This window comes from Dipteris shenzhenensis, chromosome 2, assembly GCF_047967505.1.
Source record: "Dipteris shenzhenensis isolate YYH24624 ecotype China chromosome 2, Dip_SZ_1.0, whole genome shotgun sequence".
In the NCBI taxonomy this organism is placed as follows: domain Eukaryota; kingdom Viridiplantae; phylum Streptophyta; class Polypodiopsida; order Gleicheniales; family Dipteridaceae; genus Dipteris; species Dipteris shenzhenensis.
Genome location: NC_141597.1, coordinates 36,372,651 through 36,396,978, shown reverse-complemented (window position 1 = coordinate 36,396,978; position 24,328 = coordinate 36,372,651). Strand labels below are relative to the sequence as shown.

Below are 24,328 nucleotides of genomic sequence, written 5' to 3'. Positions count from 1 at the left end.
TTTACATCCACCTACCAAAACTGAAATCCATTGTTCTCTGGAGGAGGAAATACTTATTGCAGGAAGCCCTGCCATGACATCTCTGAATGTCGCAAAAGCGCAGTGCTGCAAAGAAGAAAAAACAACAAATTATTCTTGCAGTTACAAATGCTCGTGCTGCCCTTGATCACTCTCATGAGGCAGCAAACTTGGCTTAGGATGAGTGGGCATTTGTTGTGATTTGCCATTATAATCCTGAGATGCATGCTTCAGCTTTATCTATTTCAGATTCTAAGTAAGCGTGGTATTTTGACAGCGGTGCTTCTAAGCACATTACCTTTCGCACTCTCTATTTCAGTCCTTGAGTGATGCTCCACACGGGGCATTGTCACTTGTGCAAACAATGGAGCTTATCCCGTGATAGGAATTGGTCATCAGTGTCGGGTGATACAGTGAGACTTGTGGAAGTTTTGTATGTCGCAGGTATCAAGAAGAATCTGATTTCTATTTCAGCCACATCCACACATGGCTTCAGAGTTTGTTTTGATGGTCATCGTTGTTGCCGTTTATGATAATTGGCACAATAATTGTACTGTACTCATTGGGACACTTGACTACAGGCTGTATTATCTTGATATATTTGAAATACCAGCTGCTATAGAAGCTAATGCCATTGCTGAATCCATGATTGTCAAGACTCACTTATGGTATGAGAGATTGGACATCTAATCATCAATAATTTGGTGAAAATGCATTCAAAGGACACGGTAGTAGATCTCCCACCCATACATGCAGTTACAAACATGTATGTTAGCGTTGCTCCCAACAACATGGCATTGACTTTGAGGAGACATTCGCTTTCACCTCGTGCATTACGACCCATTCAGTGTCGTGTTGCTCTTGCATCTCAAAGGCATTGGGAAGTCCACTAGGTCGACATTAAGACCGCTTTCCCTTCATGGGGATTTAGTGGAAGAGGTCTATGTTACTCAGCCTCAGGATTTGAGGTTGCAGTTTCTGAAATTCAGGTGTGCCGGCTGAACAAGACCGTCTATGGTTTGAAGCAAGCAATGCGGGCATGGTATGCCAAGATACATTCTTTTGTGCTATACCTTGGGTTTTAGAACATTCCTACAGAGGCCACCCTTTATGTCTAAAAGAGTGGATCAGAATTTCTGATTTAATTCTGTATGTGGATGACATGTTTATCACTGGGCCCGACACACAGAAAATTATAGATTTCAAGACAGATTTGCGAAACTCACTGCAGGCATGGTATGCCAAGATACATTCTTTTGTGCTATGCCTTGGGTTTTAGAACATTCCTACAGAGGCCACTCTTTATGTCTGAAAGTGTGGATCAGAATATCTGATTTAATTCTGTATGTGGATGACATGCTTATCACTGGGCCCGACATGCAGAAAATTAGAGATATCAAGACACATTTGCAAAAATCATTTGCAATGTCAGATATGGGCTGTTTGCACTACTATTTGGGCATCCAGTTTGCTAATGTTGAGGGGGGCATAATGATGTGTCAATCCAAATTAATTGGATAGCTCTAGGCTGTTCCTGATTCGTGGATTGTGAATATTCTAGTCTGGGAGCTGAGGAGCAGATGCTCCACTTGATGCGCCGCCCCTGGCTGCCCGCTGCGTCGGCCCCCTCTGCAATCCCCCGCCCTCCTCGCCACCTCTTCTACTCTTGCCGCCCCTCCTGCGCCCCCGCCCGCCCCTTCTTCTCCTGCCTCCGTTGTCTCCCCGCCCGCTTGCTGCGCACCCCTCCACTCGCTTCGCCTCCGACCACCCCTCTTCCCTTCGCCTCCGTGTTCTCTTCCTCCATCTCCTCCACCTTCGCCCCCCGCCAGCTCCACCTCTTCCGCCTCCCGTGCCCTTCTCCTCTCCCCCGCCGGCTCCCCTCTCCGCCTCCTCTCCGCCCTCTTGCCTCTCCTCGCCTTCTTCTCTCCTCCCCTCCTCTCCCCCCTCACCTTCTCACCCTCCGTCCTCTTTCGCCCTCCTTGCCTTCATTCTTCCTCTTATGTCCTTGCCCCCTCCTTCACCCCGCCTCGTCTCCGCCTCCCCCTCTGACGTTTTTCCCCCCTTTTTCTTCTCCCTCCCTACAGCGGGAGCACTTGTGCTTGTGAAGGCGAAAGAAAAACCTTGGTGGTGACCCTTGGTCTGGCCAGAGGGGCTCTATGGCAGCACCCTCGAATCCCATAGCCGTTAAGGTTCTTCTTTCCCCAGCTGACAAGCAACAGGTACATCAAGTGGTTCAGTCCCTCCAGGACAAGGCGCTTGTGGGTAGAATTGTGGGCCTCACGCCTATATGGAGACAGGTGCGAGAGTGGATCCCGGCGAGCTTGGCATTAGAGGGAGATCACATCTAGGAGGTCACCATCTATGGACGAGGCGTTCTCCTCATCCAGTTGAGCTCCCCCGACATTGCCTTGACACTTGTGGAGCAGAGCCCCATACTCCTTGGCTGGCACCTTGTCTACCTCTTTCCTTGGTATCATGGGTTCACAGTCGAGGACATGGATATGACACACCATGTTTCACGGTTTCCGGTTATACTCCGCTTCCCAGGGCTCCCCAAGGAGTACTGAGCCATCCTCCCTTCCATTGGTCGGGCATTTGTCACAATGCTTGAGTCCTCGCCAGAGACGGCCGCCTCGCAGATGATGGAGTCCCCAAGATCAGACTGGTGGTGGAGAGCCCGAAGTCCCTCCCAGAGTTGATCCTTCTAGAGACCCTGGAAGGGGGCACACTTTGCAAAAGGGTGGAGATCTCCGGGTTACCAGGCCAGTGTTCGGTGTAGACAGATGGGCCTCCCCTGTGCGCCTCCCCCCCCTCCTCCGCAGAGTAGGCAGAGTCAATAGGCCCGAGTTCAGCGCCCTCTCAGGCAGTAGTAGCAGGAGTCTCAGACCCCATGGATTACCCCCTGAACAGGGGACTGGACACAGGTTAAAAAGAAAAAGAAACAAAGTAAGGAGGCCCCCAAATGTTGCAGACAGATGGCCAATCGTAGAGAGAGGGATAGGATTGACCGAGAGGCCTCAAAGGAGGATCAGCAGGAGCCACCTCCTCCGGCGGCAAGGGCCACCGCCCACTCTGCCGATCCTCCAACTTCGGAGGTTCAGCCTCCGCACCCACCCTTGCAGTAGCAGCGAGCCCCAGGAGCTCCAGACGCGATGGACTAGACCTTTGGTACGCCCATGGTACGGAGGTGAACTTTCAGTTGAGCTTCACGCGCGAGGATCTGGTGTGTGGTTTGGCGACAGGAGTTATCAGATTGCCGTTGGAGGCAAAGGTGGAGCAGGCGGAGCTGTTCGGGGTGGAAGCCTCCTTCATGATGAAGTGGGCACGGAAGATCGGTATTGAGCCGGTATCCACACTAGTAGGGCAATGCATAGATACTGACTACGCGCCCTCTAAACCCTCGGCAAAATCACACAAAGCAGTCTTTCTGGGATAGGCACCCACTCATAGGAGAGCCTTGTTCCCGACTCCCCCATCCTCATGAGCTAGACCATAGTAAGTTGGAACGTACACGGGCTCCACGACCATGTTCCTAGCCAGCCGCAATACCTGATGCTTCGGCAGGAGTTGCAGAGGACAGTGGTAGGACGGGCAGTGGACATTCTTATGATTCAGGAGCACATGTTTTCAGCTTGTCGGAGGAGTACCCTTCAGGAGCGAGAGTGGGCTTTGAGGAGAGACCTTGCCTCCATTGAGAGGCTCAGGGAGCAAGACCAAGTGTCTCAGTGGCTTAGTGACGGATTCAAGAGCGCTCGTCTCGAGCTCCAGGACACAGAGGTGCGGCAGGCTGAGTTCTCCTATCATTCCTCCTAGGCCCGATGGGTGCAGCAGGGGGACATGATGACGAAGCAGTTCTTTCAGACCACTGGGTCCCGATCGGCAGGCACACAGCTACAGTGTCTTCGGGACTCGCAGGGCATCATGCACACTGAGTCGCAGGAGATTCTAGACATGACCACGGGTTTCTACAGCAAGCTCTTTCAGACGAAGAGGATGACCCCAGCTAGGTCTTGTGGCCCGAGAGCTACTTTGGGATCACGTTCCGCCAATAGTCTCGCAGAACTTATGCAGCAGACTTGAGGAGCCTTTCACAGATGAGGAGCTCTGGGAAGCCCTCAAGGCTCTCCCGACCCAGAAGTGCCCGGGTGAGGATGGCTTGACTCCGGCCTTCTTTCGGAACTTCTGGGAGATTCTCTCCACCCCTTTCCGTCTAGCTTGCCAGGAGATTTTTGACACATGCCTTCTCCCTCAATCTTTGAGCAGGGGGTGGATTTGTTTGATCCCGAAAGGGGGAGACAGGTCAGACATCCGACAGTGGAGGCCGATCACTCTGCTTGATACTGCATACAAGATCCTCGCCAAGGTCTTGAGTTTGCGGTTATGGCCCTATCTTACCGACATCATCCATGACACACAGATTGGGTTTGTCCAGGAGCATAGCATCTTGGACAACATCTTCACGTTCTGGGAGGGAGTGGATTGGTCTAGAGAGGAGTCACAGCCGTTGGCCGTCCTTCTCTTGGACTTTGAGAAGGCCTACGACAGGGTGGAGTGGTCTTTCTTTGAGGGCACTGAGGAGATTGGGTTTCTCAGACAGATGGGTTAGAGGAGTTTCAGCGCTATATGCAAGGAGCTCTAGCCAGATGCTTATCGGAGGACACACAGGCGAGGTCTTTCCTCTCTCTCACTAAGTCCGCCAGGGCTGCCCACTTGCTCCCTTCCTCTTCTTGTTTGTGGCGGAGGCTTTAGGCTACTACTATTTGAGATCATAGGTGGCGGGTCTCATAGGGTTAAAGCTCCCAATCAGATAGGAGGAGGAGCTACTTGACTCGGAGTTTGCAGATGACACGGCCTTGTATGTTGAGGGCACCACAGCGAGTCTAGAGAGAGTCAGGGGCGCCCTGGCTATTTATTGTGAGGCCTTGGGGGCACAGATCAACTGGACGAAATCTATAGGTTTCTTCACAGGCTTTGAGGAGACACAAGAGATCCGGAAGTGGGGGAGTGACTTTGGCTTCAGATGGATACCGTGGGGCCAGACAGCGAGATACCTCGGATGCTAGGTGGGTATTGACATTACAGGAGAGCAGCGAATTGCCCCGGTCCTTGAGAGTGTTCGGCGCAAGCTTCTCTATTGGAGCTCGGCCAAACTCTCCTTAGCAGGTCGCGCCTTAGTGACAAACCAGGTCCTTCTTGCCGTGGCCTGGTATATCGCCTCTTGCTATTGCTTTCACAGAGGTTGCATTGGGCAGTTTTGACGGTTGGCACGGAACTTCCTTTGGGCAGGTTCATGTGGAACAGTAGGGCCTGAGTAGCTTGGCAGACAGTGATCATGCCACAGGCACTGAAAGGCTTGGGCGTTATTGATCCGGAGATGTAGAGCAGGGCCCTTTTGGGCAAGGTTGTGGTTCATGGCCTCACCCTAGGTGCAGAGCCTTGGAAGCTCCTCTTACAACGAGGGCTTTTGAGGAACACTCCACGCACGGAGGGACATTGGCAGCCTTCACATTGATGGATCTTCTCAGAGATCTCCCTTACGGGGAAGGGCTCCCCCCTGATGAGGAGTTTGACCCAAGTTTGAGGCTTTTCAACATGCCTTACACTTGGCACCGTTTATTACGCGATGTTGATCTCCTTGTACTATCATAGGTTTTTATATCCATCTTGGACGAATATGTGCAACCATGATATAGATTCCAAGTATACTTGAGATGTATCAAGGATACTTCAGCCATACCTTGGAGGGGGGTTTGTTAGCACTTGGGCCTAATATGGCCTTGTAGGCTAGTTAGGACATTTGGTCCTAGTCCTCATCAACCAATTGACTTTGGGACCATATAGTGGCCATACTTGTACTTTCTTCATTATCCATTTACAAGTACTTCGTGTTGCCTCCTTGCATTCCATTGCTCCTTGCACCCGATAGATGCATGATGAGAAAGATCATCAGGCCATAGTTTTCCATAACCTCATGCTTGAGGAGGTCGGAATTTGTGTAGTTTAGAGACCTCACGCTTTGATGGATAATAGGGGGAAGTGCACTAGTCAGTTTACACCTGTTTTCTTCCATGCTAGTTTAGACTTACATAAGTCTATGGGGAGCGTTGACTTGAAATGATTTGAGATTTGTAGAACTATCCCTAGAATTGACTTATTTTGCACAAATACACTTGCATATACAAGGGTGGATGGTGGACTCATGCTTGATCCCTATACACTATGCACCGCGATATGCCAAAGGTGCTAGAGAACCAGGTGCACATGGTAGTAAATTTAAATGCCGATAAATAACTCTACGGCCATCATGAATAACTCTACGACCATCATGAGAAGACAGGTCATTCATGTAAAGTGGAGTGGGGCAAAAGGAACCTGGTCTAGCCAGAGTTGCATGACATATCAGATTTTGTGGCTACTAAGGCAGGTTACATGATCAGAGAAGACCTTCATAGATCTCACTATGATGTTACCTTTTTTATTCCATGCTGATCCTCTAGTAAGCACTTAAAGAGCGATGATGAGAGCTGGAGATTATAAAGTCCCCTAGGTAGGAACATCAGTGGGATCATTCTCTGGTTCATTGGTGGGACCACGCTACTCCCTTTTCAACCCCATAGGGTGGAATAGCAAGGCTGTCTTAGGAGGGTCCAACTCCTAGCTATGACATGTCCGAGAACTCACCACAGCATATTCAGACTTGTCTGCATTCCAGAGGATCAGCCACCATAGCTTTTATAATTAGAGAGCTCCAAGGAGTAAGCAGAGTTTGGGAGTTCATCTGCACTTTATGGATGTGTCCTGGAGTACCTGTCATGGCGCTTTCACAGACATGTATAACATTTAGTTAGGTCTGATGTACGGGCATTTCCAGGTGATTTTAGGGCAGCATAAGATCCAAAAGGACTGCTTGAGGACTTGGTTCAAGGACTTCATTGTTCTGCTAGTGTGTGGGGCATGGACCCCTTGGTCTGGTTATTCAAGTAGGCCTTGTTTTCTCCTTCCTTCTGTTTCTTTGACCCCATGATTGCGATTTTGCAACTAAGGAAAGGTTGTAGTATTTTATCTGCACTTAGCCATGGAATGATATAAAGGCTTACTTTATGGTCCCCTCCTAAGGCTAAATACATTGATCTTATGCATTAATGGAATGTACTTTCCCTCAATATATATCATCACAACTATGAATACCTGATGATTACAAGTATGCCTATACAATGCCACGGAATCCAAATTCTGAATTTCCATTAAAAAATAATGAATGTCACCAATGTGCAGGCACATATCATAATACTGGAGACATAAAGCAGTCACAATGTGCTTTTCAGAGTGCAGATTTTTCCTGTGGCAGGTTGTGCTGAGAGTTGACAAGAGCTATGCAAATGGAGAGCAGATTTTTGTCTCCTATGGACAGAATCGACCAAATTCAGACTTACTTATCAGGTCTTTCCAGTTAAAAATCATATGCATATACTTTTTACAGCACTTCTTACTGTTTTCTAAGTGTGTCTGTCACCTCTTTTGCAGCTATGGACTGGTAGATGAGGGCAATCCGAATGACTTCATTGAGATAGAGGTGGTCAAACTATTTGAATCTCGATATATTTGATTTATTTAACCGTTTCCAATAATCTGCCGAGTTACACGTGGATGTGGTTTGAAGGTTGGACTGGTAAAAGCTGATCCTTTGAGACCCTTGAAGATACAAATATTACAAGCAGCCAACTTTGAGGATGAGCAGACGTTTCCTCTTTATTTGGATCGCTTCCCTACACAGGTGTGGAAACAGATCATAAAACTTGTTTGATCAGTGCTTGAAGATAGGTTTGACAGGTCATTTACTTTGGGTATTTGCAAATAGGCTGGGGTTAGGTTTTTTGTATCTGGAGTAAGCTACATTTTTATGTTAGAATTATAGATATAATTCAGCAGTGACCAATGTAATTTAATAAGCTAGTTAGGGGCACTTTTCCCTCTTTAAGAGGTTTTTCCCCCTAACTGTAGTTAGTTCACTAACTATGGTTAGTGACTACTAAGGTTTTGTCACTAGGACAAAACCTTATCTCTCACTCTTTCAGTTGTACTCTCACACTCTTCTATTGCAACCAAGCTTTCAAGCTTTCAGCTCTCGGCTCACTCTCTCTTGCTCTCTCTCTCCCCAATACTGACATTTGGTATCAGAGCCTCGTTGAGCTCTTGCTCCCTGCCCAAGCTCCTCCTGCTCGGATAGTTCGTGCTCCTCCTCCTGCTGCATTCCCGTTGGAGCACGCCATCCGTACAAGGGTCGTCCGTACAATATGTACGGACTGTTCACGTACAGTTTCGTACCTCGTCCGTACTTGCCCTCCGTACTTGCCCTGTACTCGTCTGTACCTACCCATACTTGTTGTACTTGACGTACCTGCGCGTACCGTACATGCTGCTTCCGTACTTGCGACGCCCTGCCATTCGCCATTTGTCATCGTACAGATCGTCTTCGCCGTACTGCACGTGTAGCGCTGCATTCCGTATTGTACCGTACAGCTTGTCGTCATACGCCTGTACTTCGCCGTACTGTTTCGCAGATCCATACATCCGTACCGCATGAGTATTTCCGTACGACCGTACAATCCACGATCGTACAGTCTAGCTGCAAAAATCCGTACTTGCAGATCCGTACCGGGTTTCCTTCATCTGCAGGTGATCTTTGGCAGGCACATTTTGCAGATAGCCATTGTTTGGCTCAGTTTTTGGGAGTACATTTGGAGCATCTTGTTTGCTGCAGACATTGCAATCAATTTGCAGAATCTGCTTCAGAAATTTGGGGTTTTTTGGTTCTGCCTGCAATCTTGCAGACAAAATTTGGGACTTTGCAGATAATTTCAAGCTCGAAATTTGGGGCTTTCAATTCTGCAGTACAATTTCTTGAAGAAATTTGGGGATTTTGTACTTACACTATGATTTCGCAGTGAAATTTGGGGCTTTTGCAAACAGAGCGCAATTCTTGCAACATTTGGGGCTTTCGATTAATTTGCCCCTTTCTGGTTGCAATTTCGGGCCTATTTTGGGGCTTTTGTGTTGGGAGAGCAATTTTGGAGATTTCAGCTCATAGTGCCTTTCTTGAAGTGTTTTACAGCACTATTGGCAGATTCTGGAGAGTTTTTGATGCTTGGACAGATTTCTGACAGTGCAAGTGCAGAAATCTGAGTTGCATTTACAGCCAGTGCTTGGCTGTGTTTTTTGGGAGTTGTGCGTTTCATTCCCAGTAAGGGAATTCAGTCTTGTATCTGCTAAAATCTCTTTCTCAGATATGGCCTAGCAAAATCATAATGATTTCCAGTTCGGTGGTCTTTCACAAGAAGACAAGTTGGATGGTACCAACTACTCCCTCTGGAGTTTTATGGTACGCAATATTCTGATTTCTCGCAATTTATGGGATTATGTGAATGGGGGTGAGATCCAACCAGCAGGTATGGCACCTAATACCCCTCCTCAGCAAGGAGGTGAAAGAGGTCGTGCACAGGGTGCAGCTGCAGAACTAGTTGTTGGTGCAGCTATAGCCACTACTCCAGAGCAGAAGAGATGGGATTCACGGGATGCCTTAGCTTTGTCATGCATCTCTCTTTTAGTGAAAAGATTTATCATTCCGCATATCCGGTCGTGTAAGATCTCGAAGGCAGCATGGGATATCTTAGAAAGCATGTATGCAGCCCGGAATGATGCAAGGGTATCTTTCTTGAAAAGAGAGTTAAGTAATACACATATGGAAGAGGGTGACTCCATGTCAGTCCACCTCACAAAGCTATAGGATCTCAGAGAGCAATTATTGAACATAGATGAGATTATTCCTGATTCAGAGATGATTACCACCACTCTGAATTCTTTTCCTGAGTCTTATCTCAGCTTTCATACCTTGCTGAACTTATCATTGAGGGGGGGTGCAAATCCTCTCACCTTTCATGAGTTGATAGGACTTCTGCTTGAGGAAGAGCAGACCAGGAAAAACTTGGCTTCACGTGCAGGTGAACAAGCTATGCTCTCAAAGTTTAAGTCAAAAACAAAGGGACAGGCAAAGACATCAGTAAATCAGCCTTCCAGTGGGTCAGGACAGCCTTCACCAAAGGCTAAAAATGATGCAAGTAAGCCCAAGAAGAAGGATTTTTGTCATTACTGCAAAAAGCCAGGTCATCAAATTGCAGAATGTAGGAAAAGGCTTGCAAAAGAGAAGAAAAACAGCTCCTGTATGGCCGTTTTAGATTCAGCTCCTCATGCATCTGACAGTGGGGATGCTGCAGCCAACTTTGTTGGACAGGATTATGCCTTTTTATCCTGCATTTCAGATTCTAGGCTGGCTGCTCCAGATGCTCGGGATAGTACAACCACTTGTAATGATGATACATATGCATTTTTGACTTGTAGTTATGACTCTTCTACGGATGCATCTGCTTTCAGTGTCAATGAAACACTGAATACTTGGTATTTTGACAGCGGTGCATCCAAGCATATCACTTCTAGGAAGTGTCTCTTTACTTCCTTGCATCCACCTCCCGTTGGTAAGAAAGTCACTTGTGCCAATAACTCGTCATATTCAGTACGTGGCACAGGAGAAGTTGAGCTTACTGCCATTGATGGCTCAGCGTTCAGACTTTCAGATGTCTTATATGTGCCTGGTATCACCAAGAATCTTCTTTCAGTGTCCACTCTTAACAGGGCTGGATTTCAGGTCATCTTTGAGGATGACAAATGTGCTGTCCGAGACAGGGAAAATGATCATGCCTTGAGATTATCTGGTACTCTGCTGCATGGTTTTCAGACTTTCAAATGTCTTATATGTGCCTGGTATCACCAAGAATCTTCTTTCAGTGTCCACTCTTAACAGGGCTGGATTTTCAGGTCATCTTTGAGGATGACAAATGTGCTGTCCGAGACAGGGAAAATGATTATGCCTTGAGATTATCTGGTACTCTGCTGCGTGGGCTTTTTCAGCTTGATCTTTTTGAGAAAAGAGCAGCCCATGCTCTTGCAGTTTCTACTCCTACTGCTGCCATGCAGAATGCAGAATTATGGCATGCCCGATATGGCCACATGCATTACAACAGCTTGATGACACTTCAGAAGCACTCTATGGTTGATGCATTGCCACCTCTTGAGATACCTCGTCCACATGCCTATGAAGGGTGCATTTTAGGCAAGATGCATAGATTCCCCTTCAAAAAGGATGGTTCAGTTAAAGCTGTCCGCAAATTACAGCTTATACACAGTGATGTCTGTGGTCCCATGAGGACTCCATCATTGGGTGGTCATCTCTACTTTGTTACTTTTATTGATGATTACTCCAATTTCACTTGGGTCTTTGGGCTGAAGCGCAAATCAGAAGTGTTTATGGTGTTTAAACACTTTTCAGCCATGGTTGAAAATAAAACCGGACTCAAGATACAGACATTGCGCACAGATAGAGGTGGGGAATACTTGTCTGTAGATTTTGATGCTTTTCTGAAAGGCAAGGGTATTGTGCATCAGCTCACAGTGAGGTTGACGCCTCAGCAGAATGGCAAAGCTGAGAGGAAAAATAGAACTCTTATGGAGATTGACAGATGTATGCTGAAAAGCAAACACATGCCTCACAAATTCTGGCTTGAAGGTCTGATGTGTGCCAACTACATTTTAAATCGGGCTCCCACTAAGGCTTTGAAAACAAAAACTCCCTATGAGGTCTGGAATGGGAGAAAGCCTTCAGTGGATCATTTCCGAGTCTTTGGATGCCTTGCATATGCTCATGTGCCAGTTGAATTTAGGCACAAGTTGTCAGATAAGGCAATTAAGTGCATATTTGTTGGGTACAGTGCAAAAAGCAAGGGGTACCGTCTCTACAATCCTGCTACACGCAAGATCATGGTCAGTAGAGATGTGATATTTGTAGAAAATTCAGCTCACACTCAGGCTGAATTTCATATGCCTTCTTCTTCAGAGGATGTTTTTGAGGGGTTACTACCCATTGCTTTGGGATCCCGTGCTGATATTTCTGATGCAAATCAGAATTTACAGCCACCTCCCGATACTCCAGTTCAGCCACAAGATGTCTTGCCACCTCCACAGGCAGTGGAACAGGTGTTCCAGCAAGAAATTGCAAACATACATGCAGCAAAAACAGTCCCAAACTGGCTGTTACACACTCTGAGAGAGAGTAAGGTTGATGCTCCATTACCTACAGGACTCGCAGTGCAGCAAGGCACATGGAAGGTGCTAATTCAGTGGAATCAGCATGTGCAGGTACTCTTCTCGATGAGGAGCAGCCTGCAACATTCGAAGAAGCATAGGACAATGTGCATTGGATGAATGCCATGCACGATGAGTTGCAGTCCATTAAGAAAAATCAGACTTGGGATGTCGTAGACTTGCCACCAGGTAAACATGCCATTGGTACACAATGGGTTTTCAAGGTGAAACGGAAGCCAGATGGCTCCATTGACAGATACAAGGCAAGGCTGGTTGCTAAAGGCTATGCTCAGAAAAAGGGCATAGATTATGAGGAGACATTTGCTCCTACATCGCGGATGACCACCGTCCGATCTGTTATTGCAATGGCTGCACATTTTGAGTGGAATGCTCATCAGTTGGACATAAAAACAGCCTTCTTAAATGGAGACTTGCTGGAAGAGGTTTATGTCAAACAACCTCCATGCTTTGAAATTACAGCAGATGCACTTTAGGCATGCAAGCTAAACAAAGCTTTGTATGGGCTGAAACAGGCCTCTCGTGCATGGTACACCAAGATTCATACCTTTTTGACCAGCAAAGGGCTGCACAATAGTCCTACTGAGAGCACCCTCTACATCAAGATGGATGGGGGGGAAATTTTAGTCATCCTTCTTTATGTCGATGACTTACTGCTCACAGGGTCCAATGAAGATAATATTGCAGATTTCAAAGCTGATTTGTAGACCCCCTTTGACATGTCAGATTTGGGGTTGCTTCACTTTATTTGAGGATCCAGTTCTCTCAAGAGAGACGTGGCATTGTTATGTCTCAGTCCAAGTATGTGCAGAAACTCTTGGACAGATTTAACATGCATGATTGTAAGCCCATAGCCACTCCCATGGAGCCGGGGCTGAAACTCACAATGCATGATGCAGGAGAATCAGTTGATGCCACATCTTACAGTCAGGCTGTTGGATGCCTCATATATCTCTGCAACACTAGACCTGATATTCAATTTGCAGTATCTCAGGTGAGCAGGTATATGCACAGCCCAAAAACTATGCATTGGCAGGCAGTTAAGCGCATCTTCCATTATTTGTAGGGCACTAAGTCTTTTGGCTTGTTATTTCCCAAGGGGGGTGACTTGCAGATGCATGCCTACAGTGATTCAGATTGGGCTGGTGATTATGACACTAGGTAGTCCACTAGTGGCAATTGTTTCTTTTTGGGTAAATCTTGCATTTCCTGGCTGAGTAAGAAACAATCTACAGTGGCTACCTCATCATGTGAAGCTGAGTACAGGGCAGCTTTCACAGCAACAGTTGAATGTGTCTGGCTGCGACGTCTATTTGCTGATCTTCATCTGTCATTGGAGGGTCCTTCTCCAATTCTCACTGATAGTCAGAGTGCCATTGTAGTGGCAAAGAATCCAGTGTTTCATGCTCGCACGAAGCACATTGAGGTTCACTATCACTACGTTAGAGAGAAGTTGCATGCAGGAGAGATCAGTATGATCTTTGTGTCCACACATGACAACGTTGCAGATATTTTCACCAAAGCACTACCACGTGAAAGGTCTCAAGCATTTCGCAGTGCCCTGAACTTATATCTGTTTGGTGATTGATCAGCCTTGTACATGATATTGGCACTGCAGGGGGGTGTTAGACTTATAGATATAATTCAGCAGTGACCAATGTAATTTAATAAGCTAGTTAGGGGCACTTTTCCCTCTTTAAGAGGTTTTTCTCCCTAACTGCAGTTAGTTCACTAACTATGGTTAGTGACTACTAAGGTTTTGTCACTAGGACAAAACCTTATCTCTCACTCTTCCAGTTGTACTCTCACACTCTTCTATTGCAACTAAGCTTTCACGCTTTCAGCTCTCAGCTCACTCTCTCTTGCTCTCTCTCTCTCCCCAATACTCACATTTTATTGATTTTTACAGTATATAATCTATTGAAGTCTTGTCTAATCCCGCCCGCCTACTCTTCTGCCCCCCCGCCTTCTCCTCGGCCTCCCCCCACCGTCTTCTCTGCCTCCCGCTGCCATGTCCTCCCCCCCCGCCATCTCTTCCGCCCCCCCCCCCCCCCCCCCCCCCCGCCCTTGCCTTCTCCTCGGCCTCCCTCTCGCCTCTCCTGCGCCCCTCCCCCTGCCTCCTTCCGTTGCCCCCTCGCCTCCCCCTTGCCTTCCCTGCCTTCTCCACCATTCCGCCCCACCTCTTCACCTCCTCCTCCTTGCATTCCCCCGCTGCCACCCTGCCCCTTTCCCCACCCTCTCCCTCCTTTCCTGTCTTCTTCCGCTCGCCTCCTCTCTGCCTCCTCCATCGACATCTCTCCGCCTCATCCCGCCCCTCCTCTTTTATCTTTTCTCCCTTTGCAGTGGGATTTTTTGTGCTTGTTGAGAGAAAGAAAATCTTGGTGGTGACCCTTGGTCTGGCTAGAGGGGCTCTATGGCAACACCCTCGAATCTCATAGATGAGGAGCGTGAGCGGGCGTTGAGGAGAAACCCGCAAGAGATTTTAGACTTGACCACAGGTTTTTTACAGCCATCTCTTTGAAACAGAGAGCTTGACTCCAGCTAGTCTTGTCGCCCGAGAGGTAGTTTGAGGTCACGTTCTGATCGTGGTCTCGCAAGATTTGTGCAGTAGTCTGGAGGAGCCTTTCACGGATGAGGAGCTTTGGGAAGCTCTCAAGGCTCTCCCGACCCAAAAGTGTCCTGGCAAGGATGGCTTGACTCCGACCTTCTTTTGGAACTTCTGGGAGTTCATCTCCCCTTGCTAGGAGATATTTGACACGAGCTTCCTCCCTCAGTCCGCTGAGCAAGGGGTGGATTTGTTTAATCCCGAAAGGGGGAGATAGGTCAAGAATGCGGTAGTGGAGACCGATCACTTTGCTTGATATTGCAGACTGGATCCTCGCCAAGGTCTTGAGTTTGCGGTTACGGCCCCATCTTACTGACATCATATACGATACATAGACCGGGTCATCCAGGAGCGCAGCATCCTGGACAACATCTTCACTTTTGGGAGGCAGTGGATTGGTGGTCCAGGGAGTAGTCACAGCCGTTGGCCATCCTCCTTTTGGATTTTGAGAGGGACTACGACAGGGTGGAGTGGTCCTTCCTGGAGGGTACTATGCGGAGATTGGGTTTCTCAGACAGATGGGTCAGAGGAGTTTTTGCGCTTTATGCGAGGAGCTCTAGCCAGATGCTTATCGGAGGACACACGGGCGAGGCCTTTCCTCTCTCTCTTTCGGTCCGCCATGGCTCCCCCTCACTCCCTTTCTCTTCTTGTTTGTGGCGGAGGCTTTGGGCTATTACTTGAGATTACAGGTGACGGGCCTCACAGGATTGAGGCTCCCAATTAGGTAGGAGGAGTTGCTGGACTCAGAGTTTGCAGATGACACGGCCTTGTATATAGAGGGCACCACAACGAGTTTGGAGAGAGTCAAGGGAGCCCTGGCTATCTATTGCAAGGCCTCGGGTGCGTGGATCACCTGGACAAAGTCCACAGGTTTCTTCACAGGCTATGAGGAGACACAGGAGATTCGTGAGTGGGGGAGCGACTTTGGCTTCAGATGGATACCGCGGGGCCAAAAAGCGAGATACCTTGGAAGCCAGGTCGGTATTGACATTAGAGCAGAGCAGCAGATCGTCCCAGGCCTTGAGAGTATTTAGCGCAAGCTTCTTTACTGGAGCTCAACCAAACTCTCCCTAGCAGGTCGTGCCTTAGTGGCAAACTAGGTCCTTGCCACGGCCTAGTATATCGCCTCTTGCTGGTGTTTTCACAGAGGGTGCATTGGCAGCTCCGACGGTTGGTTCAAAACTTCCTTTAGGCAGGCTCGGACGGCACGAGGAATACTAGAGGCCAGGTGGCTTGGCAGACGGTGATCATGCTGTAGGCACTGAGAGGCTTGGGTATCATTGATCCGGAGATGCAGAGCAGAGGCCTCTTAGGCAAGTTGTTTGTTCGCGGCCTCACCCCAGGTGTAGAGCCGTGGAAGCTCCTCTTACAGCAAGGGGTTCTCAGGAACACCCCACGCATTGGGGGGCAGTGGCAACTTTCACACAGATGGATCTTTCTAGAGGCCCCTCTTACGGGGAAGGGTTCCCCCTTGATGAGGAGCCTCCATAGGGTTTGGCACCCAGAGATCCGAGATCAGGAGGGGCGTATGCTCGGACAGTGGACTCACATTGGTTGGGCGTAGCGGGACAGTGGACTGGCTGGGTCCTTTGGTAGATGGAGCAGATTACCCATGGAGGTAGAGGCGAGGCTTGGCATCGTGGCACATCTGTGAGGGACAGGGCAGCAGATGAGAGAGATTGACCTAGCCATCCCTGAGTCTTGGTGGGAGGGACTTCGCGTGTGGATGGACAGAAGATGGTTGGGCCAGTTTTCTCGGACTGGTGTACCCTTGAGTATGATGATGCAGCAAGGCAGCACGCAGCCCGATTTTTTTTGTGTAGGACCTGGAGGCCTACTCTAGGCACTCACTGAGAGAGACCCAGAGATGGATGGGAGTCTTGATCATGGTTGTTAAGACACTCGTGTCTTATGGTAAGACACTTAAGACACTTAAGACACGTGTCTTACCTTAAGACACGTTTAGACACGCTCTAAATTTTTAAATAAATTTTAAAAACCCTACGTTTTGGAACCTTAGACTTTGCAAATGCCAAATAGCATTCTCATTTCGTGTCTGGACTCCGTACATGCCGTCCGTACCTGTACGCTTTTTTGCCTCTCCCGCACAGCTGCTGCGATTCCCCGTACATTGTACGGACCCGCCGTACAGACTTGACGTACCCTGTACGGATTCGCCGTACATTGTACGGACCTGCCGTATCCTGTACGGATTTACCGTACGTTCAATTTTTGGCACCTGCTGCAGCCGGCTGGTTTGGGTGACGAGCATCAACATTGGAGCTCAGCCTGCCTTCAAGTTCATGTTGTGCATCGTTTGCTTCAGCCTTCTTTTATCTCGTTATATAGTGCTGTTTTTGAAGGCCTTGAAGGCTCCACTCTGCATCTTGCTTTCTCCTTTCCCAAAAAATTGGGGCAATTATGGGCTGATTCCTGAAAGCCCTAAGAAAGTTGGCCCCCTTCTAGGCTTGTTTCATATAAGAGTCTGCTAGTATAATAGTAAATTTAAAGGGGGCAAAGTATGGGCTGAAAGCCCTAATTAATTTGGCCTCCTTAGGGCTGCATAGCACCATACTAGCATTGCTCATGTAATATGCTTTATGCATGAGACTTGTTACTGCTTAATGCTTGAGCCTTGAAGCTTCTATTGCAGCTTGCTTGGCATGTGCATTTCTCAACACAATTAGTCTATAAATTACAGTTTACTTGCTTGTTCTACTTCTTCCAAAATTTATATTGAATTATGCTCGTGTGCATGTGAACATGACAGGTCGCAGGTCATAGCAGCAGAGAATTACAGCATAGCAGCAGAGATTTACCATGCCTAAACCTCCAAATACACTTTGGGGGATCCATACCACTATGATTAACCCTGCTGTGGCAACGGGGTCAGGAAACAAAGAGTGGAAGTGCAATTATTGTGGCGAGCCTTTTGTGAGCTCAGCGACACGTCTTATTCTCCATGTGTTTGGACTTGGTGGTAGGGGAATTGGTGGATGTACTTTTGTTCCTTTTGAGATTGCGCAGAAAGTTATCAGAGATCATCCAAAACTTTGTGGTGGACCTAGTTACCATGCCTGCTGCCTTGCAAGATGAGGATTTGTTGAGGCCTGAGTCTCACACTATCAACCTTGATGATGCTATGGATAATGACTCTAGTGCTATTGGTTCCTCTCATGCAGAGAAGAGGGCTAGGAAAGAGGGCATTGCTTTTGCTACATCCTCACCACCATCCACCACTATGGCTACTTCGAAAAAGAACCAGGGGACTTTATTAGGTGCATTGTCCACACAGTCTTGGCAAAAAGAGAGGCAGCGTTTGGCAGATATTGAAATTGGGAGGACTGTGATTGAATGCAATTTTGCTTTCAGTGTCCTACAAACACCACAGTGGAAGAGATGATCAAGACAGTGGCAGCTGTGGGAGCTACAAATACATGGACAGGTGTGACATATGGTGCAATGAGGACATCTGTGTTGGAGGAGGAGATAGGCAGAATTAACAAAGCTCTTGATCCTATCAAGGAGGGATGGAAGAAATTTGGTTGCAGCATTCTGTTTGATGGATGGAGTGATGTTAGGCGGAGGGGCATCATTAATATATTGGTATCCTCATGCCTTGGTACCTATTTTTTGAAATCTGTTGATATAGGTCTAGGAGGTGCTAGCACTACAGGTGAAGTCATTTTTCAGCATATTCAAGCAGCTACCATCGAGATAGTGCCTGAGAATGTGGTCCAAGTTGTTACAGACAATGGAAGTAATTATGTGAGGATGGGAGAGCTTGTGGAGGCAGAGTTTCCTTCCATTGTATGGACTCCTTGTGCTTCACATTGCCTAGACCTTCTCATGGAGGACATCGGTCGGCTCCCTTGGATTGCTTGTGTGATGTAGACTGCTAGTACCATTGCAGCCTTCTTTAAGAAGAAGCCCAAGGCCTTGGCCATATTCAGAGAGCATAGCAACTTGGAAATTGTCCGGCCATCGAAGACACGCTTTGCATACATGCACATTGTTTTGGAGCGTCTTCTTGCAGTGCATGCAGCTCTTCGACAGACAGTGGTGTCTCGGATGTGGTTAGAGTGGCCTGACTCTACCAGGTCAGAGAGCATGACAGTACAGAGGATGTGCTTGGATCACTCACTTTGGACTGACATGGAGTCCATAGTGAAAGCTCTCCATCCTTTATTCGCTGTCTTGCGGGTGACTGATATGGAGGGAAGTACTCTTGGCTTGGTCCATCATTTCATGGAGCAGTTGCGTGTTAAGTCAGCTGATTTATTCAATAAGCTAGAGTTATTGGCGGATAGAGATGCCTACATAGGGAGGGTTTTTTCAGAGGATGAGCAATTGGAGCTAGACTTGGAGCTTTCTTAGTATCAGAATAGTGTGAGTGTTTCCTTCTCTAGACCCATGTCTAGAAGGAAAGAGATTTGTGTGAAGCCAATTGGGTGGTGGGAGACATATGGCTACTCCACTCCTTGAGTGCAGAAGTTGGCTCTCCGGATTTTATCTCAGGTGAGAGCTAAGACATATATCTTTGGCATTTGCTATTCCTGGTTAGGTAAACTGTAAATGTAGATGATGATTGATCTTGATTCTCACTCCTTTAATCTCGATTTGTAAGTGCCAATCGGGATTTGGAACCAAAAGGAATGTGCAACAAGAGCATGCGAGAGGAACTGGAGCTCCTACTCTTTGATCCATGTGAAAATAAGGAACAAGTTAAGCACAAGGCAACTCGAGCGCTTAGTATACTGTCGTGCAAACTTGAGGCTTATAAGAAAGCTTAAAAACTTGGCAGGTCCAATGCAGGTAACATTGGTAGCTTGAGTCTATTGTAACATGTTCTATCATCTATGATTTCGATTCTAAATATATCTAGGAAATTGAAATCATAACAATGAACATTGAACATAATAACATAGGCTTCTAAATGTTGTTGCAGGTGGATCCTACAAGCATTGACATAACCAAGTTGCCTACTTATGCTAGAGTTGAAGCTGATGAGGAGGAGATATATGCACAGCTACATAGAGAGCTAGAGACCGTAGATAGACGAGTCACTCGTTCACGTCGTAGATCAGCATCATCAGCCATTGCTATTCCAGCACAGAGGGACACAGGTGAGGGCAGGGGCAGAGGCAGAGGCAGAGGAAGAGGCAGAGTCAGAGGCAGGAGTGGTGGAAGAGGAGCACGAGGTCGTGGTTGTGCCATTCGACGTGGCCATGGGAGAGCCATGGCTATGGCGAATACCTCGTCAGATACACCTATGCGGTCTGCCTTGGACGAGGAGGAGGGGGAGGATGAGGAGGAGGAGGAGGATGAGGTGCCTGAGGAGCCACAGTATGATAGTGAGGGTAACACTATCACTGATGGTGACTTTGGATCCAACAGTGGCAGTGACCTAGCAGATTCAGACTAGGATGAGTCTTGAGAGACTTGACTCTTGAGATTCAAAAGTTTCCCATTCAGTTATATGTATGAGGATTCAGATTTCATTCATGTCACATGTGACTACTAGATTGTTGGCATTGGTCGAGTTATTTATGACATATGTTTAAACTTTATTGATCTATGATGATTGACTATCAGTCTATCATCTATGTAGCCCCCTAGGCTCTTTAAGTTGTAATTTGGAATTTTGAATATCAAATTGTTGGTTTGCACTTTAAACCTTAAAGTTGTGAGTCATGACTTGCAAGCCCATGAGTCTTGAGTCTTAACTTTTAACTTTTAAGTCTCGAGTCTTGGCATTTAACTTTTAAGTCTTAATTGACAAGTGAGAAGTCTTCACTCTTAACTACATTGTACTTCTAAAATGTTAAAACTAGCAGCTAGTCATGCTACCAAGTTGTACTTATACATACTTACATTTTTAAATTTGATATTTATTTAATATTATTATAACTAGAAAACGTGTCTTATCTTTAAGACACTTTAGACACTCGTGTCTAAAGCGTGTCTAACGTGTCGTGTCTTAACGTGTCTTACAACTATGGTCTTGATGGGATTTACTGGCAGATGATCAAAGTGGTGGGACATTTGGGGAAGGAGTGGCACATTGGCCCCCCCGGTATCCCAGAGCTGGATGCCCCTAGATGGTGCCTCTAGCTTTGGGAGGGCAGGCCCTTAAGGGAGGTCGAGTGGGATCCCGGAGAGTGGTTCTAGCCCTCCAGGGGCGGCCTTGCCGAGCAGGTGGATGAGGTGCACTTCTTTTCCTACACCACACGGATTGGCAGGAGGCTTCAGATGTACTCTTCGATGTGGACCCCTTCGAGGGAGAGGCATTGGGTGGCCCAGAGAGTGCCCCGGGATGTCCGTTCTAGGTTTTAGACACGGTTATGGTCTAGGCGACCGAGGAAGATTTCCTACTTCTGGCTAGCCGCCCACGGAGGCTTGCCCATCGGCCCGTGGTTGGAGCAGATGCGGGTGGAGGGGAAGTGTCATTGTTGCTCTGCTGGTGTTCTGGAGACGATCCCACACTGCCTCTGGAGCTGTCGTAGCGTAGCGAGGATCTGGATGGGAGCCCTTCGGATCATGACCCATATGCAGAGTCTTTAGAGGGACTACACTTGGGGGGGGATGGTAGCCTAGTTGACTGAGGGAGGACACGCGTTCCAGATCGATGAGATCTCCCCAACTTACTGGATACAGGGTCAGAGCATTCAAAGGATAGAGCTCCATGAGGCGGTCCCTCCTGATTGCCTGGCTCTTCCTCCGGAGGACAGCGTATGGGGGGTAGTAGCCAGTATCACTGCGTGGAACATTTGGGTTGCTCTTTGTAGTCTGGTGATGGGTGAGCATCCAGTTCCTCCCTGAGCTACCTTGGTCACCATCTGGCAGGATATCATCTACACCCTCCGCTCCACCTAGGAGCTTGGGACCCCAAGCTCTAGGGCAACTATTGCGAGGCGTGCTCGATTCTGCAAGGCTTGGCCTGTAGGAGTTTTTTGCATTTTCACTCCGCGAGGGATTCACTGGTTGTATAGTCCATCCCTCGCTGGTTGTATAGTCCCTCCACCTGGCTATTAGCCCCGATACCAAAGATCCCCTAGGCAGTGAGCTGGGTTTCTCTGAAACAAGCCGTTTTTTCTTTCAGCCGTTTCCCGGTTTTTTCCATACTCAGCACCTTCGGGGCTGCTGTTTTGTATGAAGTTTTTCAAGCATTAATAGAAGGTTCCTTTCTTTGCAAAAAAACAAAAAGTCTTGTCTAAGGCAATATATTATGTTTGCTTTTGTGATGTGGATCGTGCTTGCATCTTATGGTGGTGTTGTTATGTGAAAAATTAGTTAATGGCCATTTGGAGTGTTAAGTGGGTTTTGGTGACATTGGTGTGGGAGTTTGTACCAGGTTTTTTGTAGAACTACCTTTGCTATGGAGTCCAAAGGGAGGTGGGGGTCCACGAGGACTTCCGGACTTGACTCATTCCATGCCAATTGGGTCATCGGAGGCCAGGTTGTGATGCCAACGGGTCATTGGAGGCCAGGTTGTGATTAAGGGGGTAGAATGGTTAGGTTGATCAGAGATTAAGGTGTGATATAAATAAAATGAAAAAGAAGGGTGTAGTGGATAAGGGTGATGGAGAGTTCTAGAGAGAGGAGGAGAGTTAGAAAAGGCGAGAGGGTGGACATGAAAATGGAGCTGACTGTTTGTCGAAGGGGGATCAAGTTTTTTGGGAAGGATGTTCATTGTATACAGGGTCAGTTTTTGAATGCAATCAAAAGGGGGTTTAGTTTTGGAGTTTTGGTTTGCTCTTCCTTCTTTCACCCGTGAAAAATAAAAAGTCTGTGTTACATTTGTGGTGGCCTCGCCCAAATAGGCAGATTGGTCATAGAGGGGGCAGAAAGATCTAATTTAAGCATGAAGGCTTGAGGTTACAGGAGAGAGGGAGCAAAGTTTGAAATCTCAGCATGAAGAGCAACAATTGGTGTTGCTGTACCTTAGACATTGGCAAATACTGTATAGGTGCTTGAAATCATGCCCATTGATGGGATTTTGGAGAATGAGTGTTATCTAGTAGGATAAGGTAGCGACATAATCGGCACATCAACGTGACCAATCAGACAAAACAGGAAGGAGCAAGTGAGGTTACTCTTCGATTCATGCTGATGGAAGGTGTCGACCTGGATATGTGGCGGGCTGGATAGCAGACTATGGATTATAAGAGACATTGACTATGCAAGTTTTGTGCAGAGACATTGAATGGATCACCCCGAGTTCTAGCACATTGCTTATGAGAGTGAGGCCGTCTCCATCCTACTATCATGGACTCGATTGTTTGACCTAAAGAGGGCATATAGGCAAAAATTAAATCGTCCCATTCAAATTTCGGGAATGTGGAGAGTTCGGTATGTCATACTATGAGAGGCATGAGCATCCTCTACTGAGGTACATGAGAGTACATCTGCTGAGGCTCTAGCTGCGCAACCTCCTAGCTCATCCCATGTATCCACTCCATCCATATCTGTTGGGCTTTCCACTACCATGGCAATTCCTCCATTCTGGAGGATACAAAGGCCAGTAGCATTACTCCGAGGGTCACTTCCATACATGCTGTTGTGGGCACAGCCTAAAAAGCAAGAGTCTGAAAATGTAGAATGCCAGTTTTTCTTTTCTTGCAGTATTCTGTGTCATGTTACAAGGACTCTTGCCTACAATAAATTTTACCATGCAATTGTAGCGTTGCTAAATCAGGAGCGTCATCCCTTGAACCTACTGGCTCTGAGGCTCTCGGCACTGCATGTCTGAAGATGCAAGTTGAGTTGATCTAGAAAGACTCCAGAAGGCTTGGGGTCTGTTTGGATGCACCATAGTCTCTGATGGATTGAGTGACACAAAGAGGAGGCACATGATTAATATTTTGGTGACTTCTCATGTGGGAAGCATCTTGTTGAGGGTGGTTGATGCTTCACATGTTGGCCTTCACATCACAGCTCGTCACTAACAATAGCTGCAATTGCAAGAGGATGGAAAGTCTACGACCAACAAAGACACGGTTTGTCTACATCTCCTTGGAGCTTTGCAGGTATGAATTATGATTCATGAAATTATTAAGTGTTTGAACTTCGATCTATTGGAATGGAGTCTAGACTATAGTCTACTGTAGAATCCAGATTACGTTTTGCTGATAACTTACAAAGGGCTCAATTGTCATAGGTTGGTTTGAAACAACGAGAGCATGATGACTAGTTTAGATTAGCTGGATTGGAATGACTCAAAGTTACCTGCTGGATAGAAAATCAAGGTAATTATTTTGAAATGTTTTTGAGCAAGAAGTTGTGTGCATTTAATTGTCCATAGAGTGCTGGTACTTCATGCTTCGCCTCTTCTATAATGAGGCTTGTACATTGGGCCTTTCTATGAGTTCATGCAGAAGCTTTGAAAGGCAATGCCTAGACCAAAGCAGGTACACATAAATGTTCTCTAACTTGTAAGTTTTCTAACGCCGCTTGAAAATAGGTTTCGAAATCCTGATTCCTATTTCTCAAGAA

General features: G+C 47.2%; 2 protein-coding genes and 1 pseudogene across 2 annotated transcripts in view; all 3 read left to right on the top strand.

Annotated features, from left to right (window-relative positions):
* Positions 1 to 24,328, top strand: part of LOC147904698 (fructose-bisphosphate aldolase-lysine N-methyltransferase, chloroplastic-like) — a 136,213-nt gene that overhangs the window by 75,074 nt on the left and 36,811 nt on the right. The window contains exons 8-10 of the mRNA XM_087395221.1: positions 7,367 to 7,458; positions 7,543 to 7,591; positions 7,679 to 7,792. Of these exons, the coding sequence (XP_087251347.1) occupies positions 7,367 to 7,458; positions 7,543 to 7,591; positions 7,679 to 7,792 (255 nt within the window). The remainder of the gene's footprint in view (positions 1 to 7,366; positions 7,459 to 7,542; positions 7,592 to 7,678; positions 7,793 to 24,328) is intronic.
* LOC147904700 (uncharacterized) lies at positions 17,907 to 19,210 on the top strand (annotated as a pseudogene).
* On the top strand, positions 19,607 to 20,258 carry LOC147904699 (uncharacterized). The gene is made up of 2 exons (XM_087397862.1): positions 19,607 to 19,648; positions 19,782 to 20,258. The coding sequence occupies exons 1-2, from the start codon at positions 19,643 to 19,645 to the stop codon at positions 20,256 to 20,258; spliced, it is 483 nt and encodes a 160-aa protein (XP_087253988.1). The 5' UTR covers positions 19,607 to 19,642.